Source organism: Natator depressus, chromosome 3 (genome assembly GCF_965152275.1).
Source record: "Natator depressus isolate rNatDep1 chromosome 3, rNatDep2.hap1, whole genome shotgun sequence".
NCBI classification, from domain to species: Eukaryota; Metazoa; Chordata; order Testudines; family Cheloniidae; genus Natator; species Natator depressus.
In genome coordinates, this window is record NC_134236.1 from 187,334,165 (window position 1) to 187,350,330 (window position 16,166).

The 16,166-nt window shown below is 41.3% G+C and overlaps 1 protein-coding gene across 5 annotated transcripts in view; it reads right to left on the bottom strand.

Annotated features, from left to right (window-relative positions):
• The window catches only part of FANCL (FA complementation group L), an 84,632-nt gene that overhangs the window by 38,406 nt on the left and 30,060 nt on the right, over positions 1–16,166 (bottom strand). For 3 of the 5 annotated variants that reach the window (XM_074949505.1, XM_074949508.1, XM_074949507.1), the window contains one exon: positions 5,435–5,503. The exons of the other annotated variants lie outside the window; for them this stretch is intronic. In XM_074949505.1, coding sequence (XP_074805606.1) covers positions 5,435–5,503 — 69 coding nt within the window. The remainder of the gene's footprint in view (positions 1–5,434; positions 5,504–16,166) is intronic. 5 annotated transcript variants of the gene reach the window in all.

Below are 16,166 nucleotides of genomic sequence, written 5' to 3' on the forward strand. Positions count from 1 at the left end.
TTCCAGCTTATCTGACATGATCAAGTCTCTAGAACATCTAAATTCTTGCAGTAGGTGTAAATGAACCAAATGTGTCAATACCGAGGGAACAGTCTACTTTAGTGGTCCCATCTGGAAAATGGGGCAGGTCCAAAGGCACTGGTAGTTGAGACACAGGTCTGTAAGATGACTCCATTACTGAGGATGTGGATAGCCTCTGTGGTTGCAGATGTCTGGCTACTCACATACCAGCACCAAGGAGTCTGAAGATGGCAAAGACTTCCATTAAATAATGTATTTGGAGTCTCTGCTAAGTCTGTCATGCTTCAACAGTATTCGGGTTGGTTTCAGGACTGAGATATAAATGGTGCCCATGGTGGTTTTGAAGAACTTCAAAGAGCTCCTAGTACAGCAGCAACTTGGAGCCTCCACGGAACTCCCTTTGGGACCTAAGGTCTCAGGACCACAGTGTCTCTGAGGTGACCAGGCTCTTTTTTTTTTTTTGAAGGCTCTCTACTACAACTAGAAGTTTTCTTAGGTGGCTTGTTGATACCTCCTATACTCTGATGAGGATCTCTGGAGACCAAGAAGCAGAGGTCAAACAGGAAACAAAAAGAGTGCTTGGAGACTGATGTCCAGTGGCGGGGGAAGGGCCTGAGCTGAGGTTGGTCACAGAGCCTGCTCCATCATCAGGAGCCTAAACTTAATTTCTCTGTTCTTCCTCGATATGGTTTTAAAAAAAGAGGCACAGACCGTGAGGTTACACCCCAGCTTGCTGGTTATTAACTGTTCATGTAGACAAGCTGGAGTATGTGTTAAAGAACATCTTAGCAGTCTAAAGTGTATGAATGGTTCAAAACACAAGGAAAGAAGAACTACATAGGTGATATGATGAGGTATAAATATGAATAGGGGAAATTTATCCAGGGTGACTTGCTCAGGCAGAACCTTCCATTTGGGATTAAACATATAAACACCACTGGCAATATCCTAGCTCCAATGAAGTCAATGGAAAAAAAAAAAACATTGATTTTTTTTTGGGGGGGGGGGGCAGGTTTTCATCCTATGAGTTCAGAGGCACCTGAAAAGCATGACTGCTTGTCTCTTACACATTCAAACAGTAGTGCTAAAGTATTAAGCATTAGCCTACCTACATTCTCTGTTCCTTTACTACGTCTAGAATAGTGAGGTCATTTGTCTCTCCTCTTCTCTGTATTTCACAGCTAGTTTGTTGTAGTAATAGTATTAGTAGATCTGCAAAAATGCATGGCTGATCTTCCTTTCACAGTGTTTCACTAAGGTAAGTGAATGGCTGCACCCACACCCTGGTCTCCACTCTGAGATGGAATTCAGGAATTCCCTTAAACATCTCATCCCCAAAATTCCATAATTTACAAGTGGAGGCCAAACTGCATTAGCTAGATTTTAAACAGTAATGAGTTATCGCTTAGATAAAATGAAACCCCTTCAAAGGTTTCTAAGAATGTGACACTGAGGGAAAAATCCAAGGGATTAATTAGTTTACTCGCACTGTCAGAATAGATTACAATATTCACTCCTGGTAGGACAAAATGAGTACTCCAGTACCAGATCCCACCAGGCCACTTGTCTAGGGCTGAGGCATGCTTGAGTAACTTCTCCATCTCTGAAATATTTAGAGCTGCCACATAAAGCTCTATTGAAACCTGTACTTACTTCTCACCTCTCTGTCAACACAACAGCCTAGTCAGATACTTGTTTTGAGAGCAGTTCTTTCAGTTTTAAAATATTCAACCCTCCACCAGAGAGCTGAGTCTCCCAAGAGTGAAATTCCACAAAAACAGTTCTCAGTCAAGAAAAGAATGTTACATTAATTCTGAAGGGATCCTTGCTTCTATAGGATCCACACATGGTATTTCAAATGGCAGAATGAAATCAAAATGTTTGGGGACACAACTTCTGATGTATGCTTGCACCAAACGTTCACTCCTTTCTAGGTGGTTTCAAGAGTTGCAGTGCCCAGGTGCAAATCTCCATTGTGAAACTAGAAAGCAGTATACTCAACACTCCACCAAAAGATTAATATCAAGAATATGTTGCAGCTGAATACCAGAGAAAACACAATATATGTGGAACAGTCTTCCCAGTGTTGTAGATAGGACTAAACACAAGAAAATTTAATGAACAATTCTGGACTTGTAATGGAAGGGATTAGATGACCTTTTTCATTTGTAATTTGTTATTCCATGTCATTTACTGAAGGTGAATACCTCCCTCCTCCCCTCCCACCCCAAAACTAAATCTAAAACTGAGAGAACATGCTACTATGTTCTATGATTCTATTAATATCTTTAGAAAAATGTTGTCAACCATTCCAGTCTTTCGTATTGTGTTAGAGATTCACTACCTCATGGATATGTAGAAAGTTGAGTTCTGTAAAGCTCCTATACTAGAAATACCACAATTATGATCAGTATTCTTTTACTATGGTGAAATATTTCCTTCAAAATTCTAAAGAATAATGCCATTCACACCAATATACCTTCCCAGATCTTGTATTATGTTTCACTGTTAGCTACATGACCTCATTAGTCATTAATTTCCATTTTCATGACCTTCATGAATGAATCCAGGTGGGTAGTGGTCAATATAGGGACAGTAATTAATGGGAGGCCACAAGAATCCAGATACCTAATAACTGTAGAACCATTCTTATAGTGTATGCTAAAATGTGTAGACAGTAAATTTATCTGGTTAATTAGAAAAAGAATATAACTGAAATAAATAGTTGTTCTTGCACTTGTCATTGAGAAGCATTTTGCATTTATTTGGCACATATAACAGTAGTAGCAGCAGCAGCTTGCCCTTGGTGCTGATTTCTGACTACTCTAAAATGTCTCCTCTGAGCCAGAATACACTGGCTGTTGCTGATCATGCTGTGAGACACCTGCACTGGCTACTAGGCTTGTCATGATGCACAAAACCCTACCATCTTCAGCTTGACATTGTGCAAGTTATAATTATTCATCCAAATGAATATGTCAAAGCAGCAGCAGCAGACCTCTCATCAGAGAGAAAGAAAAATACATCAAAACATTACCAACTCAGCAGGAAGACAGGGACCATAAGGAAAATTACCCATTTTTAATATGGACGCCATAAAGTCATGTCTATTTTTATTCAAAAAAGGAAAATAAAGATCTTCCAAGTTTCATGTCCATAAGCACTAAAACAGAACTTGAAATAGGCAAAAACAGACTGGAAAAAAAAAACAAAAAACCAACTACCTGAAATCTATTTATATTCCCTTTAACAGGAGTTTGTATTTGTATTATAACAGTGACATTTCTACTGCTTCAGTTAAGGGTCTTGTCAGTGTTTCCATTAACGGTGACCTACACATGTTAAAATTAAAAACCTATCAGGATTAGAACTGTATGTTGAATACCCAAAATATCTAGAGCAGGGTAAGAGTCACACTCTGTATGTCTTCCTTTTTAGTCTTCTTAGGTACCAAAATATTCAACCATACCAGGAATTGCTGGACACTGCTCCAGGCAATATCCTAACGAGTCCTATGCTAAATCACCGACTTGCTGGAGCCTGAATTAGGCCTACAAGTTTAATTCTATACATTCTGAAAAAATGTGTGATTTTCTGTTTTTCTAAGTGTTATATCCTGCTTCCAACCCCCAAATACATTTTTGCAAAAAATTGCCCCTCTGATAGATATAAGCAGACTCCATTCTCCGGTAAGGCTCTACAATTGATGCGAATGTACCAGCATACTGCACAGTATGTTGGGAGCTTCATTCAGAATTAGAGCAGACTATCTGCAGTTGGAATGAATTGTCACTCGTTGCAAAGACAGAAAAAGAATAAGTCTATAGACAATTACACTGTGAATAGTCTCTCTTATCCCAGTTGCTTGGAATATTCAGTACCTAATTCTAATCTCAATAAATTTTTCCACTTTAAGGTAGTGTAGGTCACATTGACAATGCCAGACTTTCACCTGCTTGCAACATGAATGTAAACATTATCAATTTTAACTTGTCAAACAAGGTTGATTCTTGGGAGGTTTGTTTAAAACCACTTTTATTTTTTAAGTTACTCCAGGTGGTAGTTCTTAAGGTTATCAGCAGTAAACTATCAGAGCTGAAATTTATTGAGAATATTTGTGATGCTTTTAACTTAAATCAGCTTATATTTTTCAGTCTATCAAAAAAAAAATCAACTCAAATATTTTCCAAAGTTAAACAAACATGAATTTACACAGCCTATATGTGGCTTTAAAAAAGGTTTTGAAAGTGATATATGCATACACAATATAAAAGTCAGTATTTACAACAAGAGCAACAAAGCCGCTACAATTTACAGAATATACAATATGCATGTAAGATGTATGGAATCAACCAAAGCTCTGAAAGTGAAAACAAAACTGTGAAATGTCAAAATATATTTATTATTTCCTATATATATATATATATATTCTTGCCCAGATCTGCAGTTGTTCCTTCATCAAATTCCCAATGCAGTAAGTATGTCATCCTGAAAGTGACAAGACTCAGAGTTTTGCCACTCAGAAGTTATGCGACCATTCTAAACTCGTACTGATACAATCTTTATGCCACACCACAAGAAATTAATGTTTTACATACAATCGCACACTTTGTATTAATAGGTGGAAACCCTAACTATCTGACAAGGACAAGATTTTTTAAATATGTAATATTTACAAAAAACAATGTTTAGTTTTATTTAATTTAAGAACAAATATCAAATATTTTCTATAGAGTGTTCCAGTTAATTTGTCTGTAAATCCGTTACCAAGAACATGCACTGCTATTGAAGGGAGAGATGCAAGAAATAATGCATGAGAAACATCAGGCCTTCCACAAAAAAGGAAAGTAATGGCATTTGGTTCTTAATTAGAACAAATCATTAAACTTACGATACCGTATAATACTCAACTGCTCTTATTAAGCTACATATATTATAAAGGATTTCTATTTGTTTTAGAAAATATTCATCAAGGTTTAGCGGGAGCTTTTCCCCCTGTTATAAGTAATTACTTTCTCATGCATATATTTCCCAGTATCATTCATAAATATTTGGAGTCTCAGCAGTCCAGTGTGTAAGAGATGGCGTGGGGACTTACTGCTGACACAGAGTATGTCTACAAGGTTGAGGAAACATTTTAAAAATTGAAAAACCAATGAAAGCAAATTAATTTAAAACTGTGAACTTTGGAGAATTAAATATGAATGCACTAAATATAGCATTTTCCCAAGCATGTGTGAAGGAAAAAATACCAACAAATGGGAAGAGGGGTCAAAACAGTCAAACCTGTTTTTCTTTTTAAATACAACATTACCACAGACCTGTCATGTCAGAAACACAGTGTAAATATATATTTAAGCTGGTAAGTAAATATAATCTTAGTTATTAGAAAAGGACACAGTATGGATTTTACCTGTGGAATCCAAGAGAGAGCAAATTCAACAGGGAAGTCTACAAAGCAATTTGGTGGTTCTGTAGGATACTGTGGAAAAAAACACTTTAATTATTGTTGTGATTTGCCAGTGAAGCTGATGCATTGTTGGGGGAAACTTGATATCAGCTGAGAGAATTTGATAAGGACATTTGAGAGCCTCAGATACCTTGAATACCAATGAAAATATGTAAATTATTCCCCAGACAGTAATAAAATGTTAGCAGTTATCATTTAAACAAGAAACTTTCATTTACAGAAAAATTTCAGTATAGCAGATTTCATTGAAGCCGGAGAGCTATCAGTTTGTAAAGTGTACAATGTTTTCAAACATACATATTTTTCTAAAAAAGACAAACGGGGAGAATTCAAGATGGAGGAAGAATGTTTCTTCCCATCTTTTCCTCATCCTGTTTAAAGAAAGGCTAATACTTTTCATATTAATATAGGACCAATGAATGGAAGAACCTGCATTTGCATTCCTAAGTTATTTTTCCAGGTTTAGAAATGTTTAACAACTCTTCCCAAGCCTAGGATTCAACTTCCAATTTGCTGTGATACTCACCAATATATGAAAAGCAGTATTACCACCTGTTCAAAACCTTCCACTAGTGAAACTGAATTGGCCCAACTTGATTATCATACACATTGTAAGGAGAGTGATCACTTTAGATAAGCTATTACCAGCAGGAGAGTGGGGAGGGAGGAGGTATTGTTTCATGGTCTCTGTGTATATAATGTCTTCTGCAGTTTCCACAGTATGCATCCGATGAAGTGAGCTGTAGCTCACGAAAGCTCATGCTCAAATAAATTGGTTAGTCTCTAAGGTGCCACAAGTACTCCTTTTCTTTTTGCGAATACAGACTAACACGGCTGTTACTCTGAAACCTGAATTGCAACTGTGTACCACTTCTTCAAAAACCGATAAACTTGGATGTGTGATTAACATATTCTCATTTTTTTAAAGCAATCACATTAAAAGAAAGAATGCCAAGGGAAGAAAAAATAGCCAGAACAAAAATCAACAGGCTATATACAAATATGAAATCTGATTCAATTTCAAAAGTTTAATTCTTTACTTAATCATTCTTTACACTAACCCAATTTATTGCTTTTTGTAAACATTACACTATGAAATCTGTGAAAGAGAAACTAGGCATCTCCATTTTCTACACAAATAAAAGGAAAAAAAGAATTAATTTCATAGGAATACACCCATTTCAAAGGCACCCACCATCAAAAACGTCATGACCTTGTGACCTAAAAAGTTACATGGCTCAATCCAATACAACTTTTCCAGTTCCACCAACTGACCCTACCAATTCTTCAGAGAATATACAAGTATTACATATACAAAAAAAAAAAAAATGTATCCCCATCATGATAAGCAAGTGTGTAGTGGGGCTTTTTCTTGAGGGGACAATACCGTGGCCCCTACCAGAGCCCACATGAGAGATGTGATTGTTGGTCTGAACGCTTCTACCACTGCATCCAATACAGCAATGACCCCAATCAGCATGTTTCTCCTCCTTCACCTTACCCCTACCCAAGTCCCATTATATGCTACAGGAAGAACAGGCAGCATTGGAAACCACTAGAGGTATGAGAATAGCTCCTCAGCATTTTAGGAGAAGGGACAATGATTAGTTGAGAAGGTATGAATGAGGGAGGAGTAGGGGCAGAGACCAAAAGAAGAGAAGGACAACTGTTTTCCTCATTAATGAAATGGTGTATTAATTTTATAAGACTTTTCTTTAAAAAGTGAGACCCTAATTAACTGGTTAAAAAGTGGTTCAACCTTATAAAGATGATATAAGTCTCCTCCCATCTTCCCCATAAATTCATCACTTGTCCTGGTGACTTACTGAAATTTTGATCATCAGTTTGTTAGAACCCCTTTTCTGACATGTGAGGTTTGACAGAAAACCTCATCTTTATTATCTGCAAATTTTAGATCTGCTCCAGGTAACTTCCCATTATCCCCTATGGTAAAGAATAGTGTATAGAAACTTTGTTTCTCTGCAATATCCGTATCCTCTTTGATCATTCTCCTGACTCCCTTTTAGTCTATTGGACTACTGACTGATGCATGCTATGTTTATTTTTTTTTAATAAAAATAAGTATATATCCATTTGCTGTTTAAATTTCCACTTAGCCTTTCTAACTGTTAAACTAAGTCAGCTAAGGTAAGTTCCTTGCTGGATTTCCACTTTTTAAAGGAAACTTATTACTTGAATAAGCTTTTGCCTTTTTCCATTTTAATCACACTGGTTTCAGTCACAGTCATGACTTGCAGACAAGTTAAAAAATGAACACCGGGAAAGGAAACTGAAACAACTGGGCAAGAAACATTTATAGGGTTCTTTCACCTGCAGAAGCAATGTATTTTGCCATTTATCCTAGCAATTTGCCATTACATTTTTCATTAAATATTTCATAGCTTGCATAAAAGTATACTTACTGTCCTACAAGTGTAAGAAATTTGATCACAATGCCTGAAATTATGAACAAACTAAGCCAACACAAGTTTTCCATGCTAGGGACCAGCATCAATCTTGGGACCACAAGTTAAAATCCCAGCAGTGTTAGTCAATGGATTCCTTTGTCTTTTATAGGTAGGTAAAATGAATTCTATGCATTTTTGGGGGGTCTTTCAGATGCGATGGTGAAAACTGCATTCCTACTTGCTTTATGTGAATTAAAAAAATTCCTATGGCATTTTTTGCCCTAAATGTCTTGGCCAAACTTTTCTCACCTCACAGTATCATGCTGTATTTTGTGCACCAGCTAATTACCAGCCTCTACCTTATACACTTCTACTAAACAGAACCATTGTTTCCACTGTACATCATTTAGGAAAGCATGTTGGTATCTTTCAGTATGAGGCTCTATATAAAAGTAAATAAGGATCCAGAGGGCACAGACCTCGTCAAAATGATAAAGAACACAAATTCAATCACACTTCATGTTAACGTTAAATTTATAAATAGTAAATACAAGTTAGAGATCACCACATTGTAGGGCTGTCAATCACAGTTAACTCGAGCGATTAACTCAAAACAAATTAATTCAAATTAAATTGAATTCTGTTCAATTACAACAGAATACAGTGTACAGTGCTCACTGTTATTTTTATTGCAAATATTTGCACTGTAATAAAGATAAATAGTATTTTTCAATTCACCTCATACAAGTACTATAGTGTAATCTCTATCATGAAAGTGCAACTTACAAATGTAGATTGGTTTTTGTTACATAGCTGCACTCAAAAAAAAAAATGTAACACTTTAGAGCCTACAAGCCCACTCAGTCCTACTTCTTTTCAGCAAATTGCTAAGACAAACAAGTTTGTTTACAGGTATGGGATCGTACCTGTAATTCCCTACCCTATAATGCACTTGCACAATAAAGAGATTACACTACAATATTTGTATAAGGTGAATTGAAAAATATTATTTCTTTTGTTTATCTTTATTACAGTGCAAATATTTGTAATAAAATAATATAAAGTGTGCACTGTACACTTTATATTCTGTGTAGTAATTAAAATCAATAGATTTGAAAATGTAGAAAATATCCAAAAATATTTAGATAACTAGCATTCTATTATTGTTTAACAATGCAATTAAAACTGTGATTAATTGCAATTTTTTTTTAATCTCACGATTAATTTTTTTAATCGTTTGACAGCCCTACCACCTTGTATTACAAGCTGCTTCCATGAGCCACGTGGAGTGGGGCAAGCCCCTGACCCCGCTCCCCAGCTGGAGTGCCAGAGTGGAGCAAGCTCCTGACCCCGCTGCCCGCTGGAGCTCAAGGGCCTGATTAAAATGTCTGATGGGCTGGATGTGGCACGCAGGCCGTAGTTTGCCCACCCCCGAGTTACAGGTATGAAAAGTTCTCTTATCCAAATGCAAAATCTCTGTCTCTAACTTGATGAGATTCATGTAGCAATCCCTCTATGAACATTAAGGCAGGATTATTTCACAAGCGCAGAAGATAGAACATTTGAAACAAGTTATGGTGACAAAAAGGTATCTGCCTAGAAAAGTAAGTGTGAAATATTGTTTATCATCAGCTTTAGAGAAGCACTACTTCCTAGAAAGAAGGTGGCAACACTCTGGTGGAAAATGGGACAGGGTGAACCAGAGTACGACAGGAATTTGATCTACCTGGATAACTGAGTTTTCTAGGTCTTGCATCTTCTTCTGGGTCTTTCAAATAAACAGTTTTTGTACCAATTCAAAAATCTTATATGCTATTTATGTAGAATTTAACAGCTATTCTGCCATCTCAGATTTGAAATTCCTCTTCAAAATTTTTGTTTTTAAACAGAAAGAAGGAACAGTCTTTTCCCCAACCTCCTTCTAAGAAATAGCTGCACTGTTCTGCAAAAATGTTCAAATAATGAAATTCAGTCAGAAATTTTCACCACTCAAGTACAAGATACAAGGATAAATTACTGAAGGTACGAATATGTAGAAGGGAATGCTATCAAAACAGGCCAATTATTTAGCCTAGAAACGCTGAATGTTTTCTTTTTACCCAAAGACCCCACTGTAGTCTCCCATACCTTCTCTTCATCTCCACACATTACACAGTAAGTGGCTAAAGAAGCAACCTAACATTCTTTAACACCTGTTACAGGCTTAGTCTTCTGACTGAGTGATCATGAAAAATGGTTACTAACCGAAGCCTGCATCGTCTCTGGCTTGTTGGGTGATGGCATAGTGGGATGCAAACGTATGGACTGAGGACCAGGTCGCTGCTCTGCAGATATCCTTGATTGGAACCTGCACCACAAACGCCGCCGATGACACCTGCACTCTCATAGAGTAAGCCTTCAAACAAGGAGCTGGGACTTTTGCCAGGTCATAACAAGTGAGGATACACAATGTGATCCATGATGAGATTCCCTGGGTTGACACTGGACTGCTTTTATCCCGTCCACAATGGCTATAAACAGTTCAGTGGTCTTTCTAAAGGGCTTGGTTCTCTCTATCTAGAAAGCAAGTGTACATCTCACATCCAGCGAGTGGAGCCTCTGTTCCTCCCTGCTTGCATGCGGCTTAGGATAGAAAACTGAGAGGAAGATGTCCTGATTACTATGAAATTGTGAGACCACCTTCGGAAGAAATGACGGGCGTGGCTGCAGCTGCACCTTGTCCTTGAAAAAGACTTTGTATGGCGACTCAGAGGTAAGGGTCTGGATCTCTGAAACCCACCTAGCCAAGGTGATGGCAATAAGGAAGGCCATCTTCCAGGACAGATAGACCAAAGAGCATGTTGCCAGTGGCTCAAACGGGGGCCTCCATCAACCTCGTCAGAACCAAGTTAAGATCCCAAGGAGGCGTGGTTGACGTACTGCAAATAGAGTCATTCCAACCCCTTCAGAAAGTGGCCAGAGATTAAGTTTCAGAATACTGACCGGCTGCCCACCCAGGGGTGAAATGCAGAGATCGGAGCTAGATGGACTCTTATGGAAGACACAATTAGGTCTTCCTCCTTTAAATGAAGCAGTAATCCAAAATAAAGTTCAGTGAGGACTCAGTAGGTGAAACACCTTTACGCATCAACCAGATCGACAATCTCTTCCATTTTGCCAGGTAAGTGGCTCTAGTCAACAGTTTTCTGCTCCCCAATAGCACCTCACGAACCTATGCTGAACAGGACCGTTCTGCTGGGTTCAGCCATGGAGCTTCCATACCACCAGGTGAAGCAATTTGAGGTTCAGGTAGAACAGGTGACCAGGATCCCGAGAGATCAAGTCTGGGAACAGTGGCAGGCTGAATGGTGTGTTTACCGAGAGGTCCAGCAGAGTGGTGAACCAGTGCTGGCATGACTTTGAACAGGGCCCTGTGAATGACAGGAGTGGAAGGGAACGCATAGAAGAGCCATCCAATCCAGGGAAGGAGAAAAGAATCCGTGAGTGAATCTGAACTGTGTCCAAGGAAGGAGCAAAACTGAGGGCACTTTCTGTTGTGCCTTGTTGTGAATAGATCCAGCTGGGGAAATCCCCACTTCTGGAAAACAGTGTTCAAGATGTCTGGGCGAATGGACCACTTGTGGTGGATGGAAAAGAATCTGCTGAGATAGTCCACTAACTCATTCTGTGACCCTAGTAGGTATGAGGCTTCAAGGTGAATGGAATGGACCATACAAAAGTCCCATAAGCTCAGAGCCTCCTAACATAATGGAGAGAAGCAAGCTCCCTTTTGCTTGTTTATGTAAAACCTTACTGTTGTGTTGTCTGTGAGGACCGCTACACAGTTGCCCTCCAGGTGGGGTCAGAACGCTTGGGAGGCTACACACACTGCCCTTAACTCTCTCACATTGATGTGTAACTCTAGCTCCTCCGATGACCAGAGACACTGGGTCCTGAGGGTCCCCAAGTGGGCTCCCCCATCTCATCTTCAAAGTGTCCGTGACTAGAGACTTTGCAGGTTCAGGTCTTGAGAAGGGAATGCCTGCACACAGCATCTCCAGATCCAGCCACCACCAAACGAGGGTGGAAATCACCGATGGTGGAAGACAGACCACCTTGTCCAGATGGTGTTGGTCTAGTATGTATATATCAACACCAGTCAAGACTGAAGGGGATTTAAACGTGCATGTTGCACCACATAGGTACAGGATGCCAAGTGTCCCAGAAGCTTCAAGCAGTTCCTCGCTGTTGTGATGAGGTGACTCCATAGACTTCGTATGAATGCCTCTACAGCTATAAATCGGCTCCCTAGGAGAAACACTCTGGCCCACTTCAAGTCAAGGATTGCCCCTATGAATTCTATTCTCTGAACTGGAGAAAGTGTTGATTTTTCCATGTTTATCAATAGTCTCAGATCCTGGAAAGTTGATTGTATCAATCTGACGTGTGCCTCCACCTGGTCTCTGGATCGACCTTTGATCAGCCAGTTGTCCAGGTAGAGGTATACTTGCACCCCTCTCCTCCTCAGGAAGGCTGCCATGCACTTCATGAACACCCAAGGAGCTGCCAACAGACCAAAGGGTAGCACTATGAACTGATAATGCTTGTGGTCTACCATAAATCTTATGTATCTTCTGAGACCTTGAGAGATAGCAATGTGCAAATACGCATCCTTTAAGTCAAGGGTGGCATACCAGTCCCCTGGATCCAGAGCGGGGATAATCAAAGCCAGAGAGACGATGCGGAACTTCAGCTTCTTCATGAATCTGTTGAAGTTTCGCAGATCCAAGATCAGTCTGAGGTCACCGTTGGCTTTTAGGATCATAAAGTAACAGGAGCAGGACCACCGTCCCCTTAGCTCCATTGGAACCTCTTTCACTGCTCCCACCCTTAGAAGCAACTGCACCTTCTAGGCTAAAAGTTTCATGAGAAGGGTCCCTGAAAAGGGATAGGAAGGGAGGGTGGGAAGGAGGGGAACAACTGAATTGCAGGATATATTCCACTTCCACCATGCGCAATACCCAACAGCCCATGGTAATGCGGGTCCATGTCCAGTAGAAGTGGGACAACCAGTCCACAAACGTAGGGGAAATAGGATCCAGAGGCTGTCCTGGTATACCATCCTCATGTGTACCTTCAAAAGGTCTGTTTGGACCCTGCCAAGTGTCTCGAGGGGGCAGATATCTGGGCAAGTGAGGGTTGAGATGGAGGCCCTCTCTTGTAGCCCCTGTTCCTCCTCTGGCTATACCCTGTCCCATGTCCGGTGCTAGGTGTCTCTGGTCGGAGCAATGTCTGCTCTTGGGCAAGGCATAGGATTCTGCCTCCGAAACCAAGCCGGAGGACTCACTCCTGGGCAATCATGGTGGTGCAGTGCTGACCAGCACAGGACAGCAGTGCCACGAAGGACAGCAGTGATGTGCCATCATTGCAGGCTTGCATTCAAAGGCACCTGCCTTGGTGCCCGGCGTCCCATGGTGCCGGACCTGCAACAGACAGTTCACGACCAGCCAGGGATGGTGGCATCGTGAATGAAAGAAGGTTCCTCCCAGCCTCAAAGGTCTCTGGCATTGATGGAAAAGATAGGGACAACATGCCACAGTGGCCATCCCTAGGTGGGGAATCTATTGGCACTGGATTCAATGGCACTCTTCCCAGGGCCAAAAGTCAATGGAGCCACACGCCCTGTCAGAGCCTCAGAGTGGCCCAGCATGGGTCGCACACTTTCTGAGTCCCTATTGATCGCAGGTCTCAGGGTCAGAGAGCGCCCCCAGTCAGTCTTCCTGTGCTTTTTCTTTGGCACCGGTGATGATGAGTAGTGCCAAGAGGCTGGTGCCAGTTTCCTGTGCACCTAGGGATGAATGATGGTGCCAGGAATCCCAGGCCGCTGGCACTCAATCCTTCCACGGTGCCGGTGAGGAGGAATGGCATTATACCTCTTTTCAAGGATGCTGGGGCACTTCTGACCAACATCGAAGTGCTCGGTGCCAATTCCGCCTGAGGCTCCAAGGTGGGACAAAGAGCCTCCTCCATCAGGAGGAACTTAAGTCTGTTGTCCCTGTCCTTTTTAGTCCTGAGTTTGAAACCCCTACAGATCTTGCACCATTCTTGAACGTGGGCCTCTCCCAGGAACTTAAGACAGTTATCATGCAGGTCATACACACCACACACTGTTTGAAACCCTGGGACTGAAGCATATCCCGGTGCCCAATGCAGGCTACCCCACAAGGTGAGGAACACTGCTAACTATATTATACTTACTTAACTACACTAATGTAATTGAATGATAACTATTTACAATTTATTTACAGATAAAGTCCACTGAGAGCAACACTTGCGAGACGCAAGAGATCAGTATGTTCCAGCAACTGTCACGGGTGGTAAAAAGGAACTGAGGGAGCAGCGGGGCAGCAGGCCCCTATATACCACACCATGAGGGCATGACTCCAGGGGGCACCAGAGCCAACCCGACAGATACCACTGAGGGACAAACTTTCCAGCAACAGTGCATGCGGCACATGTACACCTACATTGGAATGAACATGAGCAAGCACTCAAAGAATGAAGGTTTCCGAAATGGCACTGGATGCTAACCTGTAACAGAAGGTTTTTGCGAATGGTGTACAACTTTATATCAAAAGATACTTTTAGATTGCTATTATACAGTGTGAGTTTTAAACTGGTCTTAAAAAAAAGTCTTCAGAACAACGTTCACTGATTTAATCATTGTTCAAACCACCTGAAGATAAAGGACAAGCACGCAAGACCTTTTGGAAAGAAACCAGTTCACTAACTTCATTATAAAAGACAAAAAAAAAAAAAGAGGAATCCATCCTTTTTGGTCATATTTTCTAAGCCCTGGTCTACACTAGGACTTTAGGTCGAATTTAGCAGCATTAAATCGATGTAAACCTGCACTCGTCCACACGATGAAGCCCTTTATTTCGACTTAAAGGGCTCTTAAAATCGATTTCCTTACTCCACCCCTGACAAGTGGATTAGCGCTTAAATCGGCCTTGGCAGGTCAAATTTGGGGTACTGTGGACACAATTAGACGGTATTGGCCTCCGGGAGCTATCCCAGAGTGCTCCATTGTGACCGCTCTGGACAGCACTCTCAACTCAGATGCACTGGACAGGTAGACAGGAAAAGAACCGCGAACTTTTGAATCTCATTTCCTGTTTGGCCAGCGTGGCAAGCTGCAGGTGACCATGCAGAGCTCATCAGCAGAGGTGACCATGATGGAGTCCCAGAATCGCAAAAGAGCTCCAGCATGGACCGAACGGGAGGTACGGGATCTGATCGCTGTATGGGGAGAGGAATCAGTGCTATCAGAACTCCGTTCCAGTTTTCGAAATGCCAAAACCTTTGTCAAAATCTCCCAGGGCATGAAGGACAGAGGCCATAATAGGGACCCGAAGCAGTGCCGCGTGAAATTGAAGGAGCTGAGGCAAGCCTACCAGAAAACCAGAGAGGTGAACGGCCGCTCCGGGTCAGAGCCCCAAACATGCCGCTTCTATGATGAGCTGCATGCCATTTTAGGGGGTTCAGCCACCACTACCCCAGCCGTGTTGTTTGACTCCTTCAATGGAGATGGAGGCAATACGGAAGCAGGTTTTGGGGACGAAGAAGATGATGATGATGATGAGGTTGTAGATAGCTCACAGCAAGCAAGCGGAGAAACCGGTTTTCCCGACAGCCAGGAACTGTTTCTCACCCTGGACCTGGAGCCAGTACCCCCCGAACCCACCCAAGGCTGCCTCCTGGACCCAGAAGGCGGAGAAGGGACCTCCGGTGAGTGTACCTTTTAAAATACTATACACGGTTTAAAAGCAAGCATGTGAAAGGATTAATTTGCCCTGGCATTCGCAGCTCTCCTGGATATACTCCCAAAGCCTTTGCAAAAGGTTTCTGGGGAGGGCAGACTTATTGCATCCTCCATGGTAGGACACTTTACCACTACAGGCCAGTAACACGTACTCGGGAATCATTGTACAACAAAGCATTGCAGTGTATGTTTGCTGGCGTTCAAACAACATCCGTTCTTTATCTCTCTGTGTTATCCTCAGGAGAGTGAGATATAATCCATGGTAACCTGGTTGAAATAGGGTGCTTTTCTTCAGGGGACACTCAGAGGAGCCCATTCCTGCTGGGCTGTTTGCCTGCGGCTGAACAGAAATGTTCCCCGCACATTCTACCACCATTCTGCACTTGCTCAGCCTGTAGTTGAACAGCTCCTGACTACTGTCCAGGCTGCCTGTGTACGGCTTCATGAGCCATGGCATTAAGGG